The 24,353-nt window shown below is 39.5% G+C and overlaps 1 protein-coding gene and 1 long non-coding RNA gene across 2 annotated transcripts in view; one reads left to right on the top strand and one right to left on the bottom strand.

Moving 5' to 3' along the window:
• cspg4 (chondroitin sulfate proteoglycan 4) overlaps positions 1 to 24,353 on the bottom strand; it is a 93,344-nt gene that overhangs the window by 11,156 nt on the left and 57,835 nt on the right. Inside the window, exons 2-6 of the mRNA XM_007546796.2 lie at positions 22,493 to 22,656; positions 17,548 to 21,093; positions 14,541 to 14,729; positions 14,165 to 14,440; positions 8,078 to 8,254 (exon numbers count right to left, since the gene is read on the bottom strand). Coding sequence (XP_007546858.1) covers positions 8,078 to 8,254; positions 14,165 to 14,440; positions 14,541 to 14,729; positions 17,548 to 21,093; positions 22,493 to 22,656 — 4,352 coding nt within the window. The remainder of the gene's footprint in view (positions 1 to 8,077; positions 8,255 to 14,164; positions 14,441 to 14,540; positions 14,730 to 17,547; positions 21,094 to 22,492; positions 22,657 to 24,353) is intronic.
• LOC107835650 (uncharacterized) overlaps positions 6,682 to 24,353 on the top strand; it is a 50,269-nt gene continuing 32,597 nt past the window's right edge. Inside the window, exons 1-2 of the long non-coding RNA XR_001661463.1 lie at positions 6,682 to 7,000; positions 23,498 to 23,504. This is a non-coding gene — a long non-coding RNA (uncharacterized LOC107835650). The remainder of the gene's footprint in view (positions 7,001 to 23,497; positions 23,505 to 24,353) is intronic.

Here is a 24,353-nt window from a genome sequence, read left to right as displayed (position 1 = left end):
TCTACGATGTGCTCCATCTGCTTTACTATTAGAATTTCTAGAACTTTCTGGTCCAAAAAAGTAACAAAACGTGACAGTGAATTCAAAAGTTTTGCTTTAAGTGTCTTAGCAAACTCTGACCTCAAAATACAATATTGCTAAAACTGTTTATTTTGTCCCCCATTAAATCAATCCCACAGACAACTTTGTAACTTGTTGTACTAAAAGTCTTGTTTCAATGTTTGGATAGATAAGAAAATAAATACATTAGATTGTTATTGACTTTTTACATTGTTGTTAGCTCATATGGCTAACATTACTTAATTTTGACACTGTGAATGATCAAATGCTAATAAATTTCCTTACTTGGCACTTTTATCACAGTGAATACTAAGAGAAGAAGCTAATTAATTCTTTCTAGGATATTGAATGCTTGCTTCTACGGAAGCATTTAACTGCCAAAGGTAGGAAATAAATTCAGGAGCAGTATCTCATTAAAACGAGAACGTTTCTCATTATAACAAGATAGTTTGTTGGGATTTAGATCTCATTGAAAACAAAATATGTTCTTGTTTAAAAGAGAAAAGTCATAACAGTAAAACAGCCACACCTCGTGGGGTGTTTGAGTGTTGTCTAGAAGAAACAAAGTTAAAAAAAAAAGACTGAGAGAGACTGAAGGACTTTCTTGTTATAACAAAATGCTTCTGTAATGTCAAAGGTTTTACAACAACATGCATTTTTTGCAGAGCCATCTACTAATACACCTTTACTAAAGATGTGCAGAAGTCTGAAAAATATGTTTTTTATGGACTCTAGTAAGATTTAACTAAGTCCTCATCCAGCCTGGTTTGTCCCAGCATTAGTGGGTTTAAGCTCAAAATTTTGCTTTGACTGTATATAAAGCCTAGTTTAGGCAATTAGTATTTTTTGTTGTTGCATATCTACCTTTCCTTAATGGCACATTATCTTGCATTTCTGATTTTTGAAGATTTTACTTGTGTCCCATAAGACAAAGTCATGGAGTATTAATTGAAAGCTTCCAGGTGCTCTGATCAACTTTCAAAATAAATTTAAACATTAAAAAACATCTTGGTTTATTATACTATAATTATGAGCTTCAGCAAATACAAATCTTACCAAGTACTTTCGGTCAATTTTTTTGTACAAGTACCTCAGAAACTTTTAAGCAAGGTACAGGAGCTTGTTTTAAGTCAATAATTGCTTAATGTTGATTAAGTACAAGTTCCACTGATAGATTATTTCACGTATTTTAGTCTTATCGAGGACTGCTTGACTTTGTATGACAGCGTTGCTGGGCTACATCTCCATTCTTTCACTTTGTGAGTTTAATCTTTGCAGCCCAGACCTGATGTCAAGCCACAGAAATGTTTTCTTTTCCAAGCTCCCTTTATGCCATCTCTGATATAGTATTTCAGACTCAAATGTAACAAATGTGTTGTGAAGTGTATAATTTAGTTGCCTTACAGTCCACTGCGTAAAACATCCTGTTCAGTTTCACACTCCATCAAAGCTCCGTCACGACGACACACTGCATCAACAGTTCAAAGCTGTATTCCATCATCACACACTGAGCTTTTTTCTTTTCTCTTTAACTGCGAGTTTGTGTCTTTGTTCCGCTCTAATGACAACTTTTAAAACCGAGGACGAGTTCAAAGACAAGTGGGCTTTGAGTGGAAGGGAAACCAACTGGCCTGTTGTTCAGTCCAAGAAAGGCTGCAGCTGTACTCGTTAACTTTTTCTGCACTGTTGCAGTGAATTACCACAATGGTCAGAATTACGTTCAACAGCAACATTTAGATTTATAAGGAAGTATTTTTATCTTTGCATTTGGACCATAGAGGCACAGAGATGTTCTTAAGCAAAAGTTCTTCCATCCTCTTTCCATTGACCTGCAAGTTTTACTTAATGTACTTGATAAATAGCTGCCAATAAAAGTCGTTATTAGCCCCCCGCCTGCCATAACACATTAGAGGATATTATTTATTAGGACCAACAGAGATTGATTTCTGAATCTCAGAGGTAGAGGTGAGTCAGCCTGTCTCGTTAGGGACCCCTGACGGAGTTTAAAGATTTCTCAAACACCTACGTCATCCTGGGACCTGACCCACATGGCTACACGTGAGACTGATTTGAAACCGTTTCTAAGTGGCGTTAAAGGCCAGACCGTTGGAATTAATAGCTTTGACCATTCTAATTTGCCTATAACTTCCAAGACAGAGAACAGATTTATGCTGTATGCACCAGGAATTTATTTTTTATTTATATTTTATATTTTTGTCACATTACAACCAGATTTGCTCTCATGTGACCAGTTTACCGTGTTTCCTGTAGAGAACCAAATGGTCTTATTGCTTTCTTTAAACAGTGAGCTTCCTCTTGCCACTCTTCCATTGAGTCTGGACTTTTGGATGTAGTTGACTTATACATTTATGTTTAATTTTTTGGATCACTAATTGAATAATGCAACTGTTATAGCCTAACACTGCTAACTCTTCTCTAAAACTTCCTCCCTTGCCTCTTTCTGCTGTGTTCCTTGGTCTTCATAATGCTGTTCTCTCAGTAGCATTCTCTTTCTCTGACATAGTTTACCTCTGTGACCTCAGGACCATATTATATTTATACTACTCACTAATTAGTATAATTAGTGAGTTATACTAACTCACTAATTAGTATTAGTGAGTTAGTAATACTAACTCACTTTCAGAAGCAAATCACTTGCTTCTGAAAGCAAGTGATTTTTAATGAGGGGCATCAGAGTTAAAGGGGTTTAATATAAATGTATACTACACCTTTTCAGATTGTTGTACGAAAAAATTTAGAAAACTAATTTTGCGTCACCTTCTAATTCACAATTATTTACACACTAGTTTGTCTTAGTCTCTTACTAAACATCTCAATAAAATACACTAAATATGTTTGACGGAATATGAAAAAAGTTAAGCGGGTGTCATTGCTTTTGCATATTTCCATCAAGCATCGAAGTGCTTGATGGATCCAGTAATCCAGTAATACCACGCCATTGAGAGTCTCTATCTCCTCAGGCTGGTTTTCTTCCTAAGTCCGCAAATGCACAGCCTGGTAGTTATTTCTTATTTCTCAGGCCACAAAGACGGCGGGTAAATGGAGACTAACCCAAACAATCTGAGCCAATCTGAGCCTCTTTGTGAGAAAGAGTGGAAGTGGTTCTGTTTGCCTTGCAGCAGAACACCCACCATCTCTTGACGAGGCAGCTGCTCAATGCACTCCTGTACTTTATCCGTCTGCTCACAGAAATCTTCAAAAGAGAGAGAGATGGCTCTTTAAGTAACTCCAGATATGGTGCAGTATGCAGAGATGACTCAGCTGATAATGGCACCCACCTGGCAAGTCTCTCAGGTTTACCAACCAGGAGAAAAATACTTATGTTACCATACCCAGACATTATTCATCCAAGTCTGCTTATGTAGCTGCTGCTGCTCATATGGGTTTAGGAAAAAGCTCCAGGCAATGTGGAATATGTAATACTGATGTGGAGAATTATGTGTTATAATCAGATTCCTAGAAAATCTTGAGCCTTAAAGAGGAAATTAATGCATTTAAAGACTCTTGACCAGGTGGACCGTCTATAGAACGTCTTTAGCAGATTCATATCTTGTAGCAGAAACATATGGCTTTTCTATACTGATGCTGCAGGAAACAAGATTGAGCAGCTGAAGACAAGCTAATGTAAGATCACCGGGAAGAATGACTGTGTAAAAAAAATCTTTAATCTGTAAGGCAAACTTAAGATATTTTAGTGGATATGAAGCAAAAAGAGTCTGAGACATTTTTTTCTTTTAAGGTTAAAACCAATATAAAGAACATAAGATACAAACAGGTTCTGATCGAGAGTCAGTTATTATAGCTAGAAACTAGAGATCAGGCCCAAAATCTGGGTGTAGTAATGGACTGTGACCTGAACCTTCAGAGTCACATAAAGACAGTTACAAAGTCAGCGTTGAAGAACATTTCCAGGATCAAAGAACTATGTCCCAGCAAGACCTAGAGAAACTTGTTTATCTTTAGTCACACTGATTACTGCAACAGTCCTCACAGGCCTGCCTAAAATAAATCAATCAGTTCTGATCCAGAACGATGCTGATCGCATTCTCACTAAAACCAGGACGATAGAGCACATCACCCCAGTTCTAAAGTCCTTACACTGACTCCTATTGCTCAGAGAATGGACTTTAAAATATTTCTGTTAATTTATAAATCACTGATTGGCTCAGCACCACAATAGATTAAAGATCTGCTGTTGCTCTTCCCAGGTCTTCTGATTCTAGTCTACTCTGAATAAGAAACACACATGCTGTTGGCAATTAGTGTAATGCAAGAGATTCATCAAACCAAGCCAACTTTCATTCATTACTCAATTTCTGATTCTCATGTTTCCATTGCCATCATCTTTAGGGGTGATTAGATATCAGAATGGACACTTTTGATCGGTATGTGGCTATGGGAGTCAGCTGCAGTACGTAATTTCTTAGGTTGAACCACAAAGGTAAGCTGCAATGCCCTATCAGCGTCAAAAAGCAAGACGTTGTCTCCAGTTTACTGCTCATCCTCTCTTGAGCCATATTCGATAGATGCTATCTACAACCCCCACAAGGTTTTTTGTTTTGTCGATGATCTGACCCAGTCAAACCCTTAAGCTTGCCCATTTTCCCCTTCTAATGCATCAACTTTGTGGAGCAGATGTGTGTCCAATATATCCCACCCACTGACACGATCAAGAGATGATTAGTCTCATCTCCAAGTGGTCGTAATGTCCAGCACTGCTGGCGCTAGTTCAAGTTTGTTTTATTCACTGCCTCTTATGTTTCTGCAGTGCAGTTCCCTACATATTCCACTAGATGGCTACATTCCCACACTTTCTGCCCACACAATCTAGGGCAGGTATTCCAAAAATGGCCCCACAAATTGATGGTTTATATAACAATCAATGCATTTAGCAACTAAAGAGGATAGATTGCAAATTCAATTTGATTGAACACAATGGCTGAGATTTCATATTGAGGCACTAATGAAGTAGCAGCCACAGACAAATGACTTAGTTTGCAGGTGACTCAACAGGACAGTATTGCTTTTCCCCCCTTCTCTTTCTGTCAGAGTCTCTGGGGATATGAAGCTGTAACAACCAAAATCTCGACTGGTTCAGGAGTGTGGCTCGGGTTCTAGGAGTGAGAAAATGATGGTGTCTGCCATGACTACGAAGAAGAGAAGACAGCAGTGATATTTTCATTGTGGTTTCAGGTTCAAATCAGTTGTAGTCTAATGTTTGTGAGCGTGAAAAGTAAAAATATTCAAAATTCATATTAAATTCATACATGGAAAGACATTTTATTAAGACCAACTGTGCATGAGGAGACCATGTAAGTCATCACATCTGATCATCTGCTGCAGAGGTTGCTCACACACACACACACACACCCACACACACACACACACACATATACAGACGCATATACTTCCTGCTTTAAATCAGCGCAGCGGCAGCTGGGGCCGGCCCCGGCCCCGGCCCCGGCCCCGGCTCTGTGTGGGTTACACGTCTCCGTATGTTATTATGTTACATTCTGCCGCCGCAGCAGAGGAGTCGCAGGGACTGGATGCCGCCCTCCGCTCTGCCAGAAAGCAGCGGTCTCGTCGACCATCTTGGGTTTTCCAAAAATACGGGTTGCCAGGGAGACGGGGGAGCCGCAGGGAGAGCAGGGAGGGCTGAATGACACAGTTAGTTTCCAGTTTTGTGAGCTGATTACTGCCGCCTTCACCCCTCCGCACACACACCCTCCCTCCTCCTACACCCCGAGTCCTCTAACGGCAGAGTCGACCCGACTGAACCTCAGAAACTTCTACGACTCGACTGACGCAAATCAAAGATTAATTGGGCTTACTGACCGTTTGGCCACAATAGCAAAAAATGCAATGGATGGCAAAATGTACAGAATTCTTGAAAATGCAATTAAGTCTAACGAACTTCCACAATGCAATAAAAGCCCATAATAAACATCTACTAAATTCACCTCCTTTTTTCCAAACAAAGAAGTAAAAAAGTTAAATTTTTTTTAAGTTGAGGTTTGATATATATATAAGATTTACTTAGATTGGACTGTGTTCCTTTTTCAGACTTTTTCCTTGCAAGAAAAAGCTTAAATATGTTGTAGATCAGGATGAATAATTAGAAAAGAGGAACCAATCTGAGAATGGTCAACAATTCCTGTAAAATTCTGTTACTTCTATACAACATTACACCAAATTCTAAAAGTCTTTGGCTAAAAAATGCAATAACAGTATCTTTAACTTTAACCCAACGTTTCCAGCGTTAAGTTGTTTCACCGCCACTGGCACCCTGAGCAGCATTGATTGACAACGCTAAGACGTCTCCTCCTGACTCTGGCTGGTTGGTTTTGGTTGGTAGCGGTGCATTTATTCAGCCAGCAGTAGTGGCTCGTGGAGGAAATCCATCTTTTCACAGATTATGTGTCTCATAACTTGCTGTCACTACATATTTTTTATAAAAATAATACTGTGACTTTAAGGAGAAGATTCTGCCATGAGCTGTAGGACTTTTGCTTTATTCTAGGATTTGTTGGTTTGTTTTTAATATTCACTTAATTCCTTAGGTTTAGGATTTCTTGTAGCTAACTTTAGTACTTTATGTGTTTTTATTCCCCTCTGAGTTGGAGCTGTTCATCAGTAAAGACTTTCTGTTTCTTCGTTACCTCTTTGTTCACAATCTTCAGTACATACATCTCTGTGTACTCCTACGTTTTTATCTCTATTGTTTACTTCTGATTCTGTCTGTGTTCCCCGTCCCAGCAGCTTCCCCCATAGTCTCAGCTGCTTGCTCTCCCAAGCTGTCTCCCATCTTTAACTCACCTGTCTAGCATTCGGTAATCAATTTCAGATCGTCCTGGAGTCTCCACCAACATGTTTCTATGTATTCCTGTCATGCTGTATTATTTTGGATTCACAGAACCTTGTTCTTGAATTTCTTTTTGTAGTAACTCAGTTTATTTTCACCTTTCTGCTTTTAGGCTATTCCCCATTATATATTGTTTAATATCTGGCATTTATCTCCAGTTACAAATAGCAGGGTAGCTAGTTAGCTGAGCTAATAACCCAACTAATGTTGGCATTTGAGCATAAAGAGTACAAAAAGTTGTAATACTACCAGGTGTTCTTAAAAGCTATGTGAATCGATTACTGTTCATTTCCACTTTTTGTGCTGTTTACAGAGTAATGTGAAAAAGCCAATATTATCAGAGTTGTTAGCTCGGCTAGCTATCCTGGTATTTGTAGCTCTGGAGGTTTGTTTGCCAGCTGTACATTCAGACAAACATTACTTGTCATATATTGGCAAAGATTCGAAGGAGGTAATCATGTGAAAATAAGCTGGAGAGCTACAAATAGCAGGCTAGCTAGCTGAGCTAGCAACCTTGCTACTATTGGCTTTTTAGCATTACTCTATAAAGAGCACAAAAAATGGTAATACTGTACAAAACGACATTGGTGTAAATTGAGATTTATGATGGGCTGGATGTGAACAGATTAAGTTTAATTAAATTATTCTTAGATAATCAATGTTCAAAAAGTAGACCTTAGATCGTATATTCATTCTAGTGTAACACTTTCACAACGGCTCCAATTATCTTGTTGTGGAAAGCCCAAGCTTCTGACGCGCTAAATCAACATTAAAGCTTAAAGTACTAACATGCAGTTATAAACCGACTTCCTTTTCTGCAGCTCAGAACCTCATAAACTCTTATGAGGCCATTCATTTTCTGCTCCTTTATGTGTTTCTCATGGTTTGGGCAACGCATTAAACCAGACAGATTTATCAACAGTCTTACAGTCCAACATGGACAAAGCTGATATCAAGTGTGTATCATAATATAATACGATGGGGAAAACTCTACATCCATGGTAAAACGTGTAATAAGTTAATAGAAAACAGGCTTTGTATTCTCTACGTTATCAAGCAGTTTCCCATCCAGCGTCTCTCCACCTCATTTACCCTAAAGTGTTGCCAACGCACTGTCAAAGAGAGAAGCCTTACCTCCAGGCCGGCGTTGCGTGCCACCATTGGCGGCTCATCGTTCACCGGTATGATAGTGACGGAGATGGTGACAGGGAGGCTGCGGCGCTCAATCTCGTACGACGAGGCAGAGAGTGTAAAACTGTCCTCCGTGGTCTCGCTGCTGTCGTGCATGTAGACCACCTGTCCAAATTTTACCTGTAGGAGACAAAATCGTATCCAGCTGTCACTTAATTCTGAATCTGAAGCGAGTGTTTGAAATTCTTCGAAAACCTAGAGTCTTTACAGCGTTGAGGCTGATCCAAGTCGTCCCACCGCAGGGGGAAAAAAAGGAAATGTATCAATTTAGAAGCTCTAAGGCAACAGGATTATTTTATTTACACAAGTATAAATATAAGTACTTTTTATGTAATATTTGATTAAGTATCTCTGGCTGCACTCAGCTTTTAAGACTTGATGTTTTTATTTGGAAGTTTGCAATTGGACTGCATTTAAAGGTATTCTAGACTTTCGTCTGAAGCGTCATCAAGAGAAACAGAATGACGCTGCCATCAGAATGTGAGCATACAGGGTCAGGCATATCTCCATAAAATATCTCTGAAAAACTAGTTTAATAAAAAAAAGGTTAAATTTATTCTACAGATTGACAAATTTACAAGGTAATGAATAACAACCGTAATCAAATCTTATCCCAATATTCAGATGAGTATAAAGAAAATGAGTCTATGCCGCAAACAGTGCAGTCAAACTGCAGGGCACTATGAGACCCATGTTGATGTGTTTTCCTCATTTTTTACAAAAATAAACTATAGATGATAAATTTATAAAACCTAATGGTTCTTTTCAAAGTTTTTTAAATCGTTGATGCTGTAAATACTTCAGACAACCTTGTTTTACCAATGAGACGGCATCAAATTAGTTGTTTCCCCTCTGACAGATAAAGACACACAGCGTCACACATCCTCCACTATACTTAACAGTGAGCTTGAGGTCCCTTTCCTTATGTTCATCCTTTATTTCAAACCCAGCTGGAGTGTTTGTTATGGAAAAGCTCAAACTTAATCTAATTTGACCAAAGTGCACAGGTAGAGTTAAAGCATAAATACGGTTTCAATCCCAGTTAAACAACGGATTCTGTGGAGCATTATCCTTTCTACATTTTGGTTGTTGATGTATGAGGTTGAAGAAAAGTGAGTTGAACTCATGACTTACATTTAGTAAGACTAAAATGCAGCGCTGGTCCATTTGTTCATGCTATTCTTATGGGCTAACAAAGCAAAATGGCATCTAACAACAGTTGGTAGTTATGTTTGTTGGCCTCCATTTAAGCTACGCCCTAAAGAGGGCGTTCCTTCGTGTGTGATTTCCTTCAGCCTTAGCTTTGTGCGCTACGTGTGTGCATGTACGTATGTACGAGCATGCAAATAGCTAAAAGAGATGGAGGAAAACAGAGAATTACTTATTCTCACCAATTTCTAAAACGGTTTCAATGTGAGATTAATTTGTTTTAGTGGGGTAAAACAAAAGCAGACTCACAAAGTTATAGCTTATATTTAGTCAAACTGTACCTGTATGAAAAATGGGCAAACTCAGCTGACTCTTCACACAATTCTGCTATTTTAGTCTTTTTTTTACAGTCTGGTCTGCATCAAATTAATACGTGCATATCAGTATCCTCTGGTGATTTTTAAAATGTTTTTTCCCTGATAGCTCTGGGAACAGTTGGGACTTTGTGTGAACAAGTACCAATAGCCTGCATCCTTACAGGGCAGGAAGTGCCAAATGAATCCCATATGACTGGCATCTGGGCTAACAACCTCCACTGCTATTTCTGACTGTGGCAAAAAAAAGAAAGCTGTTGAACAATGAGTCTGTTTGCAGGGAAAATAAATACCTTGGGGGATGTTAGACACCTGCCAGATATAGATAAAGACTTAAATGTGTTAATAGTTATCATAAGCTGTGTGGTTTATTTTGCCTAACGTTTTGTTGATGAATTTCCAAACAAAGGTAATGTAAAAGACGAGGTCTGTTTAACGATGTTCTGACAAAACCAAAGCATCTGGTAAATGTTTTCTTTTTAGACTACAGCAAACTTTAAGTGAGGTTTTTCTGTAGTGTTCCCTTCCTACTTGTAGATAATCTTCTTGAGATCTTCAGTTGGTATACAGTAACTGGTTAATGCAGTAGAAGCCCACTTCAGTCTTGGTCTGTCTCAGATTAGCTGTTACTTTTCAATATCTGAGACCAAACAAAGAGGAACCGTGGTATTTGCGCAAATAGCTATAATTCACAAATACTTGAGACCCTCTTCCCTCAGCCTATCGCTGACTGTTTTAATAGTTCCAGCACCAAGCGTACCCTGATATGCATTAATACGCACAGTGGAAACTGCCTTAACACTACCGCAGAAGCTAATGTCTACAGTCTTCCTTATTTCCTTACAGCCAGTCAGTGCCAAGGAAAAAGAATGGTGCTCCTGGATTGGCTGCTTTGCAAATGCCAGCCAATAGCATATCAAGTAGCGTTTGCCCTGGCTATTTAACTTTAGCTTTTTAAGCTAAATTGTTTTTCTGAATATTTTAGATCCACAAACTGGCAAATTTTCCACAATTAATTTGCTGTTATGACCCACAAAAACATCTGCGAAGAGGTAAACTCGTAAACACTGAACTGCGTATTAGTGGGGGTCAGTTGCAGTATAGATTTCTACTAGGGCTGTTTAATAACTTAATAACGTTTAACAAGGTCCATACATGTGATCGATATCAATAGATAATACTGTATGTCCGATAGAATGTTCAGTAATTCAACAGAACTCCGAAAACCACTTTGCATTCTGGGGAATTAGCCGCTCAACCTCTCACGGCTAGCTAAGCAAGGTTGGTAGCATCAGCTAACTCACTCGCTCTTTGGTTACCTAGCAACAACCTGTTGAATAATTTGTGCAGAACTGCTGAGTGAAAACTGGATAAAACAGGAAACGCCACTAGTTTGGTAGCACTCTAGATATTTAAAGCAAGAGACGAATTGATAATTACCTATCGACCGATATCAGACTCTTGTATCGTGATACATTTTTTAGCCATATCGTTCAGCCCTGATTTCTACTAAGTCATGATCCAAAAAGAGTTGTCTGTTGTAGGTCAAGGGTTAACCGTTAAAAGCTTTTCAATAAAACTTCCCCTCAAGAATCTTCAGATTTGCCTTTATGTTCTTCAGTAAACACTGAAAAGTCTCTGCTTTTTATATTACAGCCTCAGCATCCCAGCATGTGGATTTTTTCATCTCTAAACCATTGTTAACATTTACATTGCTCAGTTATTTAGACAGAAGCCATTAACCATCTACACAGGAAATTGAGATTGGAAATAGTGCGATACTATAATATTCCTCTTGTGTGAAACACTCCGAGAACAAAACTCATTTTTGGTCGGGGTCACTGGGTGATGCAAATGTCAGTTAAATAGCTTTCACTTAATCTGCTGAATCATTTTTGTCATTTACACCATTTTATTATCGGGCCGTTACGCCGGTCGGAAGCGGTTTACAGGTACATGTTTCTCCCAGGATGATAATTTGGTGGTACGTTGCCTCCCAGCTACATTTCCAACATAAATAATCGTTAGCCTATGTGGTAACAACGTCCCAATGGAAACATAACGCTCATAAAACAGGATTCCTATAAACCACTGACATTTTTTAAATTGGTATTGTTTTGACACTACAGTCCACTTTGGTCTTAATTTCTCTACAGCAACTTTTAGCCAGAAAACTAACTTAAAAAAAAAAAAAAAAAGATTTTACAGGGATGCATCATAAGTCGTCTCCTGAATGTATGCTATCAAATGTTTTTATCCCATTAACAGATCCACACTAAAATAACCCCCCCCCGGAATAATTCACTTAAACGCCTAGAAGACCCAACAGAGAGCTTGTATTGATGTGACAAAGAAGTTATATGTTTCTGCATGTGTGAATGACTTTATTGCTTGACGGAGAGTCTACTGATATATGACACATTCGGTCTAAGATGACACATTTAACCCACATGTGTCTTGACATTCTTCTGGCTGAAGTTCATGAAAACCTATTTGAGTAACTCTCCCTCCATGTTTCCATCTGGTACTTATGTTACTGTAAGCTATAATAATAATGTAGCAGGACTTCCTGATTTATGACTTTATCATATCATAACCTTCTTCCCTGCCAGAAGAGAGGTATTTCATACTGATTTGAAAATGTATGTACTGCAGTTTTCCTGTTGGGTTTGCCTCCACAGAGGAAGATAAAGACATTTTTACACTATATATTTATATATACGTTTTTACCCTCGTTTTTGTCTCTAACAGGATAATTCCCACTATTCACTAGACAAATTCATTTTCAAGTACAAATCTTTGGGGAAAAACATGAGTGAGTCTGGCAGGAGCAAATGGGAGAACGTTTGTATGGACCTATTCATTATTATAGGAATATACCAGGCTGGTTTATTTTGGCTCCGAGCGGTCCGAAGGCACCGTCAGTTTTTCCACCGTGGCTCAGTGAAGGAAAGGGAGCGAGAGAGGGAGGAGGAGAACCAAGGCTAGCTGTAGGAACTTTCAGATTTGTGACTAACTACCGCCGCTAAACTATGTTCTCCATTCACAATGCATGATGTTTTCCACTCGAAAGAACTCATCCATTTTTCATGGTATCCTGAAGCTGGGGCAGCTCAACCGCACGGAGGGAGACCAGATAGATGCGCTGCAGCGGCTCTGACATCCTTCCCCCCCCACTTCTCCACTTGCTGCAGCACAACAAACTTCAAAACAGAGCTAACTGCTAATAGCTAGGGAAAACTTCACTGTGACACCTTGGTATGGCGTAGCAACCGCGATGCAGTGTTTGGGAGTAAGACGTCGTGCTCCCCAGAGTCAATATGATCAGATAAAAACATGAATTCTTCTGCTTTTCAAAACGAGACAACCGTGGGTTGTTTTCGGACCTCAAATGCAAACGTTAGGTGCATTTCTTTTCATTTAAGTTAAGTTGTTGCAAATTTAATGGAAAGACATCTGTAAAATTCAGTATTCACACTGAATTGTAAAATGCATGAATTCACATGCTTGGTACACTGGGCAATTGCATCTTGTTGTTTTCCAATACTTATAAGGTAATCTCAAAGGGAAAGTGAGAGAAAATGATTGGTCAAGACATTTTTCAGCTGGTCATGTTTTTGTGTGCATTATTTATGGCAGGCATAAGAAGAGGAAAATAAGTAATGAACACCTTCAAATTTTTTTCTAAGTCAGCATATTTCTGATCAGACTGTTAACCTGAAATGTACACTAGATGCTGGTAACAACACAAGTAACACAAAAATTAGTGCATAAATTAAATTAACTGTAATTAACAAATGCCACACAGTGGGATTTTCCATATTCTATTTTATGGCACCAAATGATAACTGAAGTAGGTATAATTAAAGGTAGAGCCATTTGAGTTCAGTACACTTATGATGAACCACAAACGAGAATCAATTCCTCCTAACCTGACTACTACTAGTAACCTGACTACTAATAATTAAGATGAACCGGCACAACACTGAGTGCTGGCAGACTTCATATGAGGGATTATGAAAGAAGAAATTTACAAAAACATCCTTAAGAATCTGTAGGTGAGATGTGGGTGGATTTTTCAGCAAGAATATGGTACCGAGCTAACAGCCAGGGGAACTCCGTTGAAGAGAATGGAAAAATAAAGCTGCCAGAGTGGCCCAGTCCATCACATGACTTAAATCTGATTTCAAAGAAGAAGAAGATCCCAGACACATTAAGATCTGAGACACTTTTAGTGCAGTAGACCAACAATCATACCTGAGCAATGTACATCAACATCTGAGAGCTTCCCTAGCAGTTAGCATGTTCACCACCTCTTCCATTGGTCATTCCATTTCCTTATACAGAACTTAATTTATAGAACATTTTGCTTTTAAATCTTTTTGTCTGTTGATAATTGGTGTGGATTTCATGTCCCATTAGGAATATTTCAGTAGAAAAATCTTGCTGTTTCAGTTTGTATTAATTCCAATAGGAGAGCATAAAACAGATATGTAGGTATTCTTACTTCTTCCCATGTAAAGTAAGACAGCTCATCCCCTTTCAGGTTGCGGATTTCACCATGATGTGGAAGCTCTTCCAGAGAAAAGTCAATGTTTGCTAAGCTGTAGAAGTAATTCGAGATGTTCAGAATCTCCTTGTTAATCACTCGGCTGAGGCCTTCCTTGATGGAGAAGTTGGACGCCTGGATGGGTATAAATCGGGGCATGATGTCCACCTTGATGGTCAGGTCCTCCACCGTGCTGAAACCATTGCTCACATCCAACGTGAAGCTGTCGCTTCCCTGAAAGAGACGGACATTGACATGATTTACCGATGATCGGAGACGGGGTTTGTTCAGATTTATTTCTGTTTCAACTTGACAGAAGGAAGTACCCACTAACCTGCAAAGATGCAGACACATAGAAGACGCGGCTCAGATCGATGTCTTCCTGAGAGAAAGAGTGGATGTAGTCGAGGACCGGGGAGGCTGCGACCTCTGAACTGTTTTTCAGCATGACCACATGACCAAGTTTAGGTAATCTTTTCAGTGTGAAAATCATGTCTGTAGGAAGGATATCGGTCTGCTCCACCTGAAAGGCAAAGGTCGACATTATCAGTGTTTTCTTTATTAGAGGAAACCAAGTGCATAAAATGTCAATAAAACTGGCAATAAAAGCTCAAAGGGGTAGGATTATGTGTTTTTAAGCCACACTGAATAGTTTTACAACACATCCAAGTAACTGTTAAGTCCAGTTAAAACATTGCTGTATTTATCTAATACGACTTAAATGAAATTTCACTTTGTAATAGAATGCCTTAAATTTGGGCTTCTGTCTCTTTAAGAAACTCTAGCTCTTTCTGAAAAGCTTTGTTCCTCTATTAACCCTTTTATAATGTTTTTACCAGCGTTGCACTGAGAAGTAGCTCGTAAAATGAGCTCAAAACGCTCAGTTCCACCAGGTGCTTGCTAATTGTTTGTGGCTAGACTGAAGGAGCTGAGTCGGGGAGTCGAGGATTAGGGCTGCTCTGTGAGGCGGAGCTGCAGGAGGAGCTTCGTTATCGAAGACGGCGCAGCCATTGAGACATTTTCCACAGCTGACTGTTTGCCACGGGAGATTAAAGGATTTCTTAAACATACATAAAATAATCAAAGCAAAACTTCAGGTATGTTTTTGATGAGGGATTAACATTAACACATGATGTGAAGCTAAAAAACCCCAACATTTTACATAATACTGCCTTTTAAGAAATGTCTGCTTTCTAACTCCAAAGACCACACTTTGTGCAAGACTGACATTTTGATATACTCATACAAAACCTATCATTATATGTTTTATCTCAGTATACACAGGTGAAATACTTCTTCAAGCATGAAACACCAGTGGGCTTTCCACGTGATTTATAATTCAGTATCTTATTAATAATGCAAAGCTACATTATATCTTGGAGAGGAGGCTGTAAACTGTAAAAATCGTCTCAACCAGTTTGGAAAACAAGAGAAACCGGTTTAATTTCAAACTGTTGTTGCAGAATTTGTGGAAAATCTTCACATTGCTGCTATTTCTCCTTTGAACAAGCGCTTGTTCATTCTAACCATGCAATGTCGACTTCAGGTTTTCTTTTACACTTAATGACTGTGGAATATTGTACATTAAGGAGCAGAAACATGCTTTGACACAAATTTGAAAGCAACTCCTAAAAATACTTCTGTGACATTTGGAAACAATTAAGCTGCTGTTTTTCCACACAGGCAGATTTAAAGCCCATCCCTCTAAGAAATATTTTAATCTGTTCTCTGGAGTCTGAGGCCTTGGCCTGTCTAGCAGGCATGCTAATGCTTTTCTTTTTATTCCAGAAGACGAGGCTACTATTCATGTCATAGTAAGGACGCGAAAGCTCCCAAAGGTCAAATTCACATCCCAGATCTTGGACGGGGCCAATCTGTCAAGGCTTTCCGCGATGAATTCTTCAGCGGTTTGGGCGCCCACAGGTCGATATTGCAGAACTAAATTGAGAACACAGTTGTGGAAATTCACATTTTTACTTTCGGAAAAAGGTTTCTCATTATTTCGAAAGTCAAAACATACAAAGATGCACTCAGAGTGTGTTATGACTGGACCAGCAATTTAAACTTCATTAATTGCTTTTAGGATGAAGTGCATGCAGGCTCATATTAGAAATAACACCAGGCTTCAGGAAGCTCCTGTGGGGATACTCAGTGCTCTGTTTTCCACACTTAATAGACTGCAATTTAGTGCATACACCAAATTAAAAGCAGCAGCAGTACAGTCACATCAGCCCTAACTTTCATGTAGTAGATTAGAAGCAGGGTTACGAAACGGTAAAGTTTTCTTCAGGAGTCACGTGAATGCCTCTTCTGACACATTACAACAAAGTTCAAGAAAGCTTCAACAAACCAAAGGAAAATGACATGTCTCTTGTAATCGTTGCTACATTGTATTAAAATTAGTGCTGTCAATCGATTTAAAAAAAAACATTAATCAGATTAATCACACTCTCACATTTTCAAAAAATATTTGAGTTTTATTGCATCAAACCAAACATCAGTCTTCCAGGTTTTCACATTCAGAGAGGTTTAAAAGAAATAATTTTATTTCTAATGTAATTTAGAAATGTTAACTATAACCTGTTGGTGCTTCAGTGGAAGGATAATTCATCACTGCAGTACGTAGGCTACATGCTTCCTTGGTTTGATCCAAATGTCTGAGTTTTTTAAAATAATTTTTGGTACTAATGGCCTTACGTTTTACAGTAATCTGATAGGAAGGAGGCAGAGAGGACAGGGGAGAGACATGCAGCAATGCAACCAAGGTCGGGAGTCTAACTTAGGGCAACCGTGTCAAGGTCTATAGCAGTGGTCCCCGAAGTTGGTCCTTGAGGGCTGACATCCTGCATGTTTTAGTTCTCTCCCTGGTGGTAGTAACAACCTTTTCAGCTTGTCAATGTTCCTCTTAGGGCTTCTGATGAGCCATCATTTGATCCAGGTGCGCTAAACCAGGGAGAGACCTAAACATGCAGGAAGCCGGCCCTCGAGGACCAACTTTGGGCACGCCCATTCTAACCACAATGTTTTAAAGTGAAATTTTCTCCTTGCTCGTCTTTTCACTCGTATATGTGACTCTGCATTGTTGAACACAGTACAACGCCAAGTAATGCGCTACTGCAAACTAGATAAACATCAACAGAAGAGGGGCTTTTAAGTGAAAATAGGTAATGTGATTAATCTGCATTACATTAACATGTTAAACGTTGTAGATTAACATGTTAATGTTGACAGCCTTAATTAAAATTGGCATTTTATTGAGAAACATAATTTTTGCAAATGAAACTGAAATCCCAACCCAAAAGGTTTCAATAAATTTTAATTCTCCAGTTTGTAAAGATTACCTTGAGATGATCCTGGCTGATTATGGTGTGCTCCCCCTCATAAGAAATGATGACCTCATTGGTTATCACCTCTGGCTCTGAAAGGTAACCTTGTTTAAAAATCTTTATCTTAAATATGCCTTTTTCAGACAGCTCCTTTGCTCGCACTGTGAAACCAAAGGAATCCTTAGCCTTAAGGCTTTCATAACTGTGCTCATATGACACGACTCCCTTTTTCAAGTCCTCCTGGGTGAATTGTGAAGCCTCAATCCCACTCACAATAATCCTGCCATCACTGGGTGGGGACGTAACCTCGAACTTAATCTCGCTATCATCTCTGATGTCCATGTTGGAGTCGGCGCTCAATAGGCTGGTGTCGAGGGTCTTGGTGCTTCCATGGTCAATGACGATCATTGTGTTGTTCACCAATTGGAGGTAGGGCTCACCAGCTTGGATCTGAAGCATCGCGGTGGTTTTATGAAAGCCGTCTGAAACCTGCAGGGGAAACCGTTCTTGATCTGCTCCATGATGAACGAATAAGATGTTCTTGTCCCTCAGGTCAGCTTGTGTAAAACGGAAAACTGGCTGTGACGGATTGGACGCCGACATGATATTGCCCGAAAGAATTCCTTCTCTGGCATAGACAATTTGAGTGTCATTGAAATTTGAGTCGTCGTCTTTAAATTGAATGACGTCGGTTGTGAGCAAGCGCTGACCCCGGCGGACCACGTTGAAGACTTTGTCTACTATCCTCACTGGGACATGCTCATTCTTGAATTGAATCTGTATTTTGAAGATGCCCATCACCACTTTTGGACTGTCTGAATCTTGCGTAGTGGCTGAGAAGTGGAACTCGTCACTTGTAGTCTTGGAGCCATCATGCTTGTAAATCAGCCTGCCATGTTCAAGATCTTCATTACTAAAATATCTAACTGCCCCATCAAATCTAGGCAGTTCTGGGGTGTCCCTTATAAGGCGTCCATGCTTTGGTTCTTGTGTGACTCTATACAAAATGTCCTGGGAAACTGAAGACTGCAGCCAGAGATGGTTTTTGTTCAAAGCTAGCTCACCTCCTTGTAAAACAACAAGATGCTTATTTGTCAAAAGATAGTCATCCATTCCAGCAAGTATGCTTATTGGGAAGCTATATAATGGAGAGTACTGGTCCTCAGCAGAGACTCTAAACTGAAACTGGTCATTAGTATCCACAAATCCTTGCATCTGCACTACGTAACTCAAAGCATTGTCCAAAATGTCTTTCTGTGTGAACATGTCACCCTCGTTCAACTCTTTGTCTGATATCTGGAGACTACCATGTGCAGGAGACTTCACAAGAATGTATTTGATTGTTTGCGGATTTGGGGTTTTGCCCTGCACTTCAGCCTGAAGCTTTGTGATTGTCTGCTTCTCTCCAGGTTTGGCTTCCAAAGGTTCCAGATATGAAACTTTTACTTTGGGAGGTTGGATCTCAACTCGGAAGAGGTTGTTTGGGCGAACAAACTCTCCCAAATGGATGTCGAACACAATGTTATCCACCTCAGTGTTTTCATGGCTATCTGTATCTGTGCTAAAATACCTAATTAGCTCTCGATCCAAATGAAACTGATGAAAACTTGTGACTTGCGTGTACATGCCGTCACTTCCCTTAACTCTTAATTCTCCTAACACAGGAGGTTGTGTGATGTTATATAAAATATCCCCGTTACGAGGATGAGGAATGACGCCCAGATTCCGAATCCCTATTGACGCATTGCTCCCTTGGACTACGCTAAGGCTAAAGCCATTGGTGCCGACAATGATCGCATTTGGTTGTATCGCCAAAAACATAAAAGTGCTTGACTGAGTTACTGACCCACCATCCGACACTTTCAAGGTCATTTCACTGGTCCAGCCTGCTTTGTGTATGAAAAAGATATTTCCATCTTTCAGTTCTCTGCATGTAAACTCTGAGATTCTTCTTCCTGGTTGCTGACTATTTACCAGGTAACCAAAATCAAAAGAGGGAGCCGAGGTCACAGTTATTACTAACTGGTCACAATTGGAGGCGGATTGACTTATTTTAAGAAGGCTGGGGCTCAAATGAGATCTTCCCTTTTTTGTGATTGGAAGTTCTACAGTGGATCCTGGTGAGGCCCTGGCTGGAATAATTTCCACCGGAATCGAATAACGTTGGGTACCTTTTAGGCACTCTGGAAGGTAGCTGTTACTTTGAACATGAACATATAAGGAGATGTTATCACTGGTTCCTTCATTACCATCATGCATATACTTGATTTTCTTGTCGACCACATCAAGCAGAGAGAATTTTCGAGTGTTTCTATTGACATTAACATCAACCAGGCCATACCAGGGATCATGGATTAGCGTAAAGATAATTTGCGATTGGCTCAGCCCAGCAGCCCTGAGGTCAAATGTAGGTCTGAGGTTGTTGATATCAAAATAGGCTTCTTCACCATCAGGTACTCGTAAAGTGGTGATGTTGAGAAGTTTAGTTACATTTCTGAACACCTCAGGTTCAAAATCGGTTGGATGACACTCTTGCTCGTTTAATTGAGGTTCAGCAAATTGAGTTACGAAATCAACGATGGGTGAGGAAGTGGTGATTCCATCAGGTTCTCCATAGGTTGAGTAGTCATAGTCATCTCCTTCACATTTTATATGGACATCTTTGGTCACCAAAGCATCCTGGAGACCTTTGTCTCGTTGATTTACTTTAATTTCCCCAAAGCATCCAATGAAAGACTCGGATGTGATGTAGTCCTCAAAACGATTCAAGGACCCACTTTCACTAAATACTTCCTTCATCTTCCTCTGGATGCCTCCAAAATACAGGTTTCCTACCAAATCCAGTTTTTGTGATGAGTTGAGAGGAATGGAGGATGTCTGGCTGTCTACAGTAAGAACAAAAGAATCCGGGCCAACCTGAATCTTGACCCTGTGCCACTGGTCATCATCCAGCTGCACCTGTGTATTCTCAAGGGACTTTAGACCATATCCTAGATCCAAAACCCCTTTGAGATAGCCGTTTACAACACCGATAGCAATAAAATCTGATGTTTGGCCATGGTGGAAGACAAGTAAAGCGTCATCTATGGTGGTTTTCATTAGAAACTCCAGTGACCTTGGAGCACGAGTAGATCCACTCCATGTAGGGAAGGACACAAAGGAATCTGGAGTGCTTAAACTGATTGCCTCCCCGTCTGTATGCTCAAACTCACTGCTGCAAGATTCCTTGGTGTCTTGGCACTGCTTAAACGCCGAGTTGAGAATGTTAAACTGATGGGATTCAAATTTAACGTCAGTAATGCAGCCACGGAAAGGTGGGATGGCGTTGCTGAGATAGGGAGCGTCCAGGTCACCGGTTCCTCCTAGCCAAAGGCCAAGGTCAATATTTAGCCTTTCTCCACCAACATCCACAGGGACGTATGTTGAAAACAGACCATCTATCGTCAGGGTGAGCTTGCCGTCTTGCAGTGTCAGAAACGCCTGGTGGTCCCTGAGGTTGTTCAGCTGCACTTCTTGAGAAGAGGACAGAATGATTTCTCTAGCTTCCACTTTCATTCGTGCCTGTGGGAATAGGACAGAAGAAGGTCACTAAGTAACTTCAGATCTACATTTTTTAGATACTGTATATAAAACTGCATATAAAAATGATTAATTCATAAATTGAGGTCTGCATGTACAGTATACATAAAAAGAATATAATACTTTTCTTTTTTTTGTGATGTGTAGTGTTTATTTTACACACCTTTAGGTTAAAAAGTTCAATCTTGTTTTCATCAAACCTGCTCATGTGACTTCAAATATACATTTGCAATAATTAGCTGAAATTAGATGGTTTTTATTCCTAAGAAAAGATTTTTGTCTTGTCAACCTTCTTCACAGTCCACACATATAAAGAATATGGGAGATAGCTAACTATATTACACAGCCATTATGGGTCATAAATTCCTGCTGCTACTTCAGTGCTGCTCTGTGAGCCTCTTGGCTTCCCCTCTGACATGTCCTCCCCCTCCCCCCGATTTTTAATCACTTCCAGACCGACGTATACAAGTCTTGATAATGACACAGTCATGAAATATTTTTCTACCCTTGATTATTTCTGTCTTTCCTGTGTTCCATGTATCTAATGCCGTTGAATTTAAAAAAATTTTTTTTTAAATTTTTTATTTTTTTTGCAACCATGTCCTGACTGATCACTTTTGACAAAGAGATCCCACTAATACTGTGGAAGGTCTCTGCATGAGGAAAAAGCGCACAAGTACACCTGGACTTTATTTAGGTTCAATCACAGGCAATTTAAATGATGGAAAGAGGCACAAAGTCCTTTATATGATGAGCTTGAATGTTAATTCCCAGCCACAGTTATAAGAAACTGTGCACCTTAATGCCCCCACATTATTTTTCATGCTTATTTTTGTTTTACAATTAATTTGAATAGGTTAAACATTTAAAATGGGTAAGTTCTGAAATTATTTCTCATTCTCCAGCAAAATGACACATAACCTAAAAGTTTTTGTCACTGTTCTGTCTAAAAAATACTGAAATTGGATTGGGGAATGAGATAAATAAATAGGACTTCCTGGGTCCTCCATATGGGAACATTTCTTTCAAAATTGGGGCAATTTTTTAACTGATTTTGCCCACAGACTGTAAGAAGTTTTTTTTTCCCTTAAAACCAAATTTCAGAGTGAAAATCCCGCACTTGTGTCTTCATATGGACCGAAAACAAGAAAGGCAATAGGCCCAACCTATTGCCTGACCTATAGCCCTATAATCCCAAATGCATGATACATAACAATAAAAATAGCAGATTATATGGTCTTTTTGCAATTTACTAGTTTCATAATCCAATGTGACACAAGAAGAAACTCGACTTTATCACTCCACAATTGGTTGTCCTGTTTTTCCACATGACTCTTTTCCCAAAAACGTATATATTCCTTCTGCTTCAGTTAAACCTCACCTGTAGTTTCCCATTCAGCAACTCCAGGAAGAGGTAGTCCTCCATTCCAGCAGCCAGAAGCAGAAGACCGCTTCGGCGACTTGTTTTGAAATTCAGAGACAGCTGGAAGGTTGAGACATCTTGGACGGCTACTATGTTACAGTGGCTGTCCCCAAAGTAGGATTCTGTAAAATATGAGAAGAAAAAAACATTACTTTAACCAAGGATACAACAACAGTTAGTTTTTCTTTGAACCACTTTTTTTATGTTTCGTCCGTTGAAGTTGAACAGACTACGCCGCTTAAGATGACCAGTTGCTTCATTGTTAGCAATTTCAGTTCATGCTACAGCTGCATAAAACAAAAGGACCCCTGCATATGATGCTGTATGAAGTCACCTGACAACTGCTGACTGGCAATTCTCTGACTATTAAAAAAAAAAAAATCAGAAAATTAGAGAAACCAATTAGGCCAAAATTTTTTGGGGATCTCAACATTTGACGCGACCTGACTTCTATTTAATCACACGGCCTCCAGCTACGCGCGGTTGAACAGGAGCGTCCCTGGCCTCAAAGGCGTTGTCTGACTGAGACATCAGTCTTTACCCCTGTGGAGGTTTTCCGGGTCTATAGAATGCCGTGGCGCAGGATTTCCCAGGCTTGACTTGCCTCATTTTCAAGGGATATGCTAATTCAGCCACCTGCCTCGATTTCTGCTCTTTGGAGCACTTGACAAAATGTAAACCAGGGAGGAAGTCAATTAATTACCAGCGCACATGCTCTGAAAATGAAAATGGACAGCTTCCAAGACCCAGTTTCCTCAGATAAGACTTTCCACTCTCTTAGCAGGAGATGTAAAAGGGAGGCTTTAAATGAGCCACCTGCTTCGCCCTCACAAAGGTGATAGCTCAAGACACAGAAAGTCACTGTGATGCAAAGGAAATACTTTTCTGAATCCTTAACTCCAGCGCTTTAGAATATTTTGGAACAGTGAAGCAGATCAAGACAGTGATTTATGAAAGTTTGAGCATTCCTGTGAGATTCTGGGGGCCAAAAGACTCAACAGATGCATCCAGAAGCCTGGCAAAAATGCTGGGCTTGAAGCCATGAAACAGAGACTCCTCAGACCCAACCATCTCTGGAAAAACATCCATCACAGGATGACATCAGATCATATAACTTCCACATCCATATCAATTCAAGAAAAAATTACATTTTCCCAAGACTCAAGCCAACATGTTTCTGTCTGTGCTGTACATTTGTGCCGTTCTGCCATTTTTTACACCATTTAATAGTGCTGCATGTTACTGTAAAAATCCTTCAAATGTGCATACAAACATACATCTGTTCTCACCCCTCAGGTCATATTCTTTTCACATTTCTCATTATCTACTTCAAGTTCAGTATGATTGACCATTATTAAAGATGGCTGCCACTTTTGAGCCTGTCTATTGCCATAAAAAGGCTTCATTATCATTACTTGGATGAACCTTATGTCACATCGTTGACTTATTGATATTATTCATGCAACTCCAAGTAATATGTATCAAAATCAGAAACTGAGAACTTTGCTGTTAGTCTCAAACCAGTCGTTAACGGGAAGATGATTAGCGTTAGCTTTTGCTAATTTTCTATGTGTTTAGCTGTTTAGCGATAGCAGAGCTGACATTCTTTAGCAGATTAGTGTTTAGTGAACCTAACTTTTTGTTTTCTTTGCCCTGGCAATAACGATGGCCAATTTTAGTGTAAACATCCATTCTTCATCAGAACCATAGTGGCCATTTTAAAAAATGCCCACCAGGGAAAGAAAGCACAAAATAAAGAAATTATATATGATTTTATATGGCTCAAAACACATAGGTTATGATTTTACACCAGACTCCT

The sequence above is a fragment of the Poecilia formosa genome, unplaced genomic scaffold (assembly GCF_000485575.1).
Source record: "Poecilia formosa unplaced genomic scaffold, Poecilia_formosa-5.1.2 Scaffold17, whole genome shotgun sequence".
Classification (NCBI taxonomy): domain Eukaryota; kingdom Metazoa; phylum Chordata; class Actinopteri; order Cyprinodontiformes; family Poeciliidae; genus Poecilia; species Poecilia formosa.
This window is presented reverse-complemented; position numbering and strand designations above follow the sequence as displayed.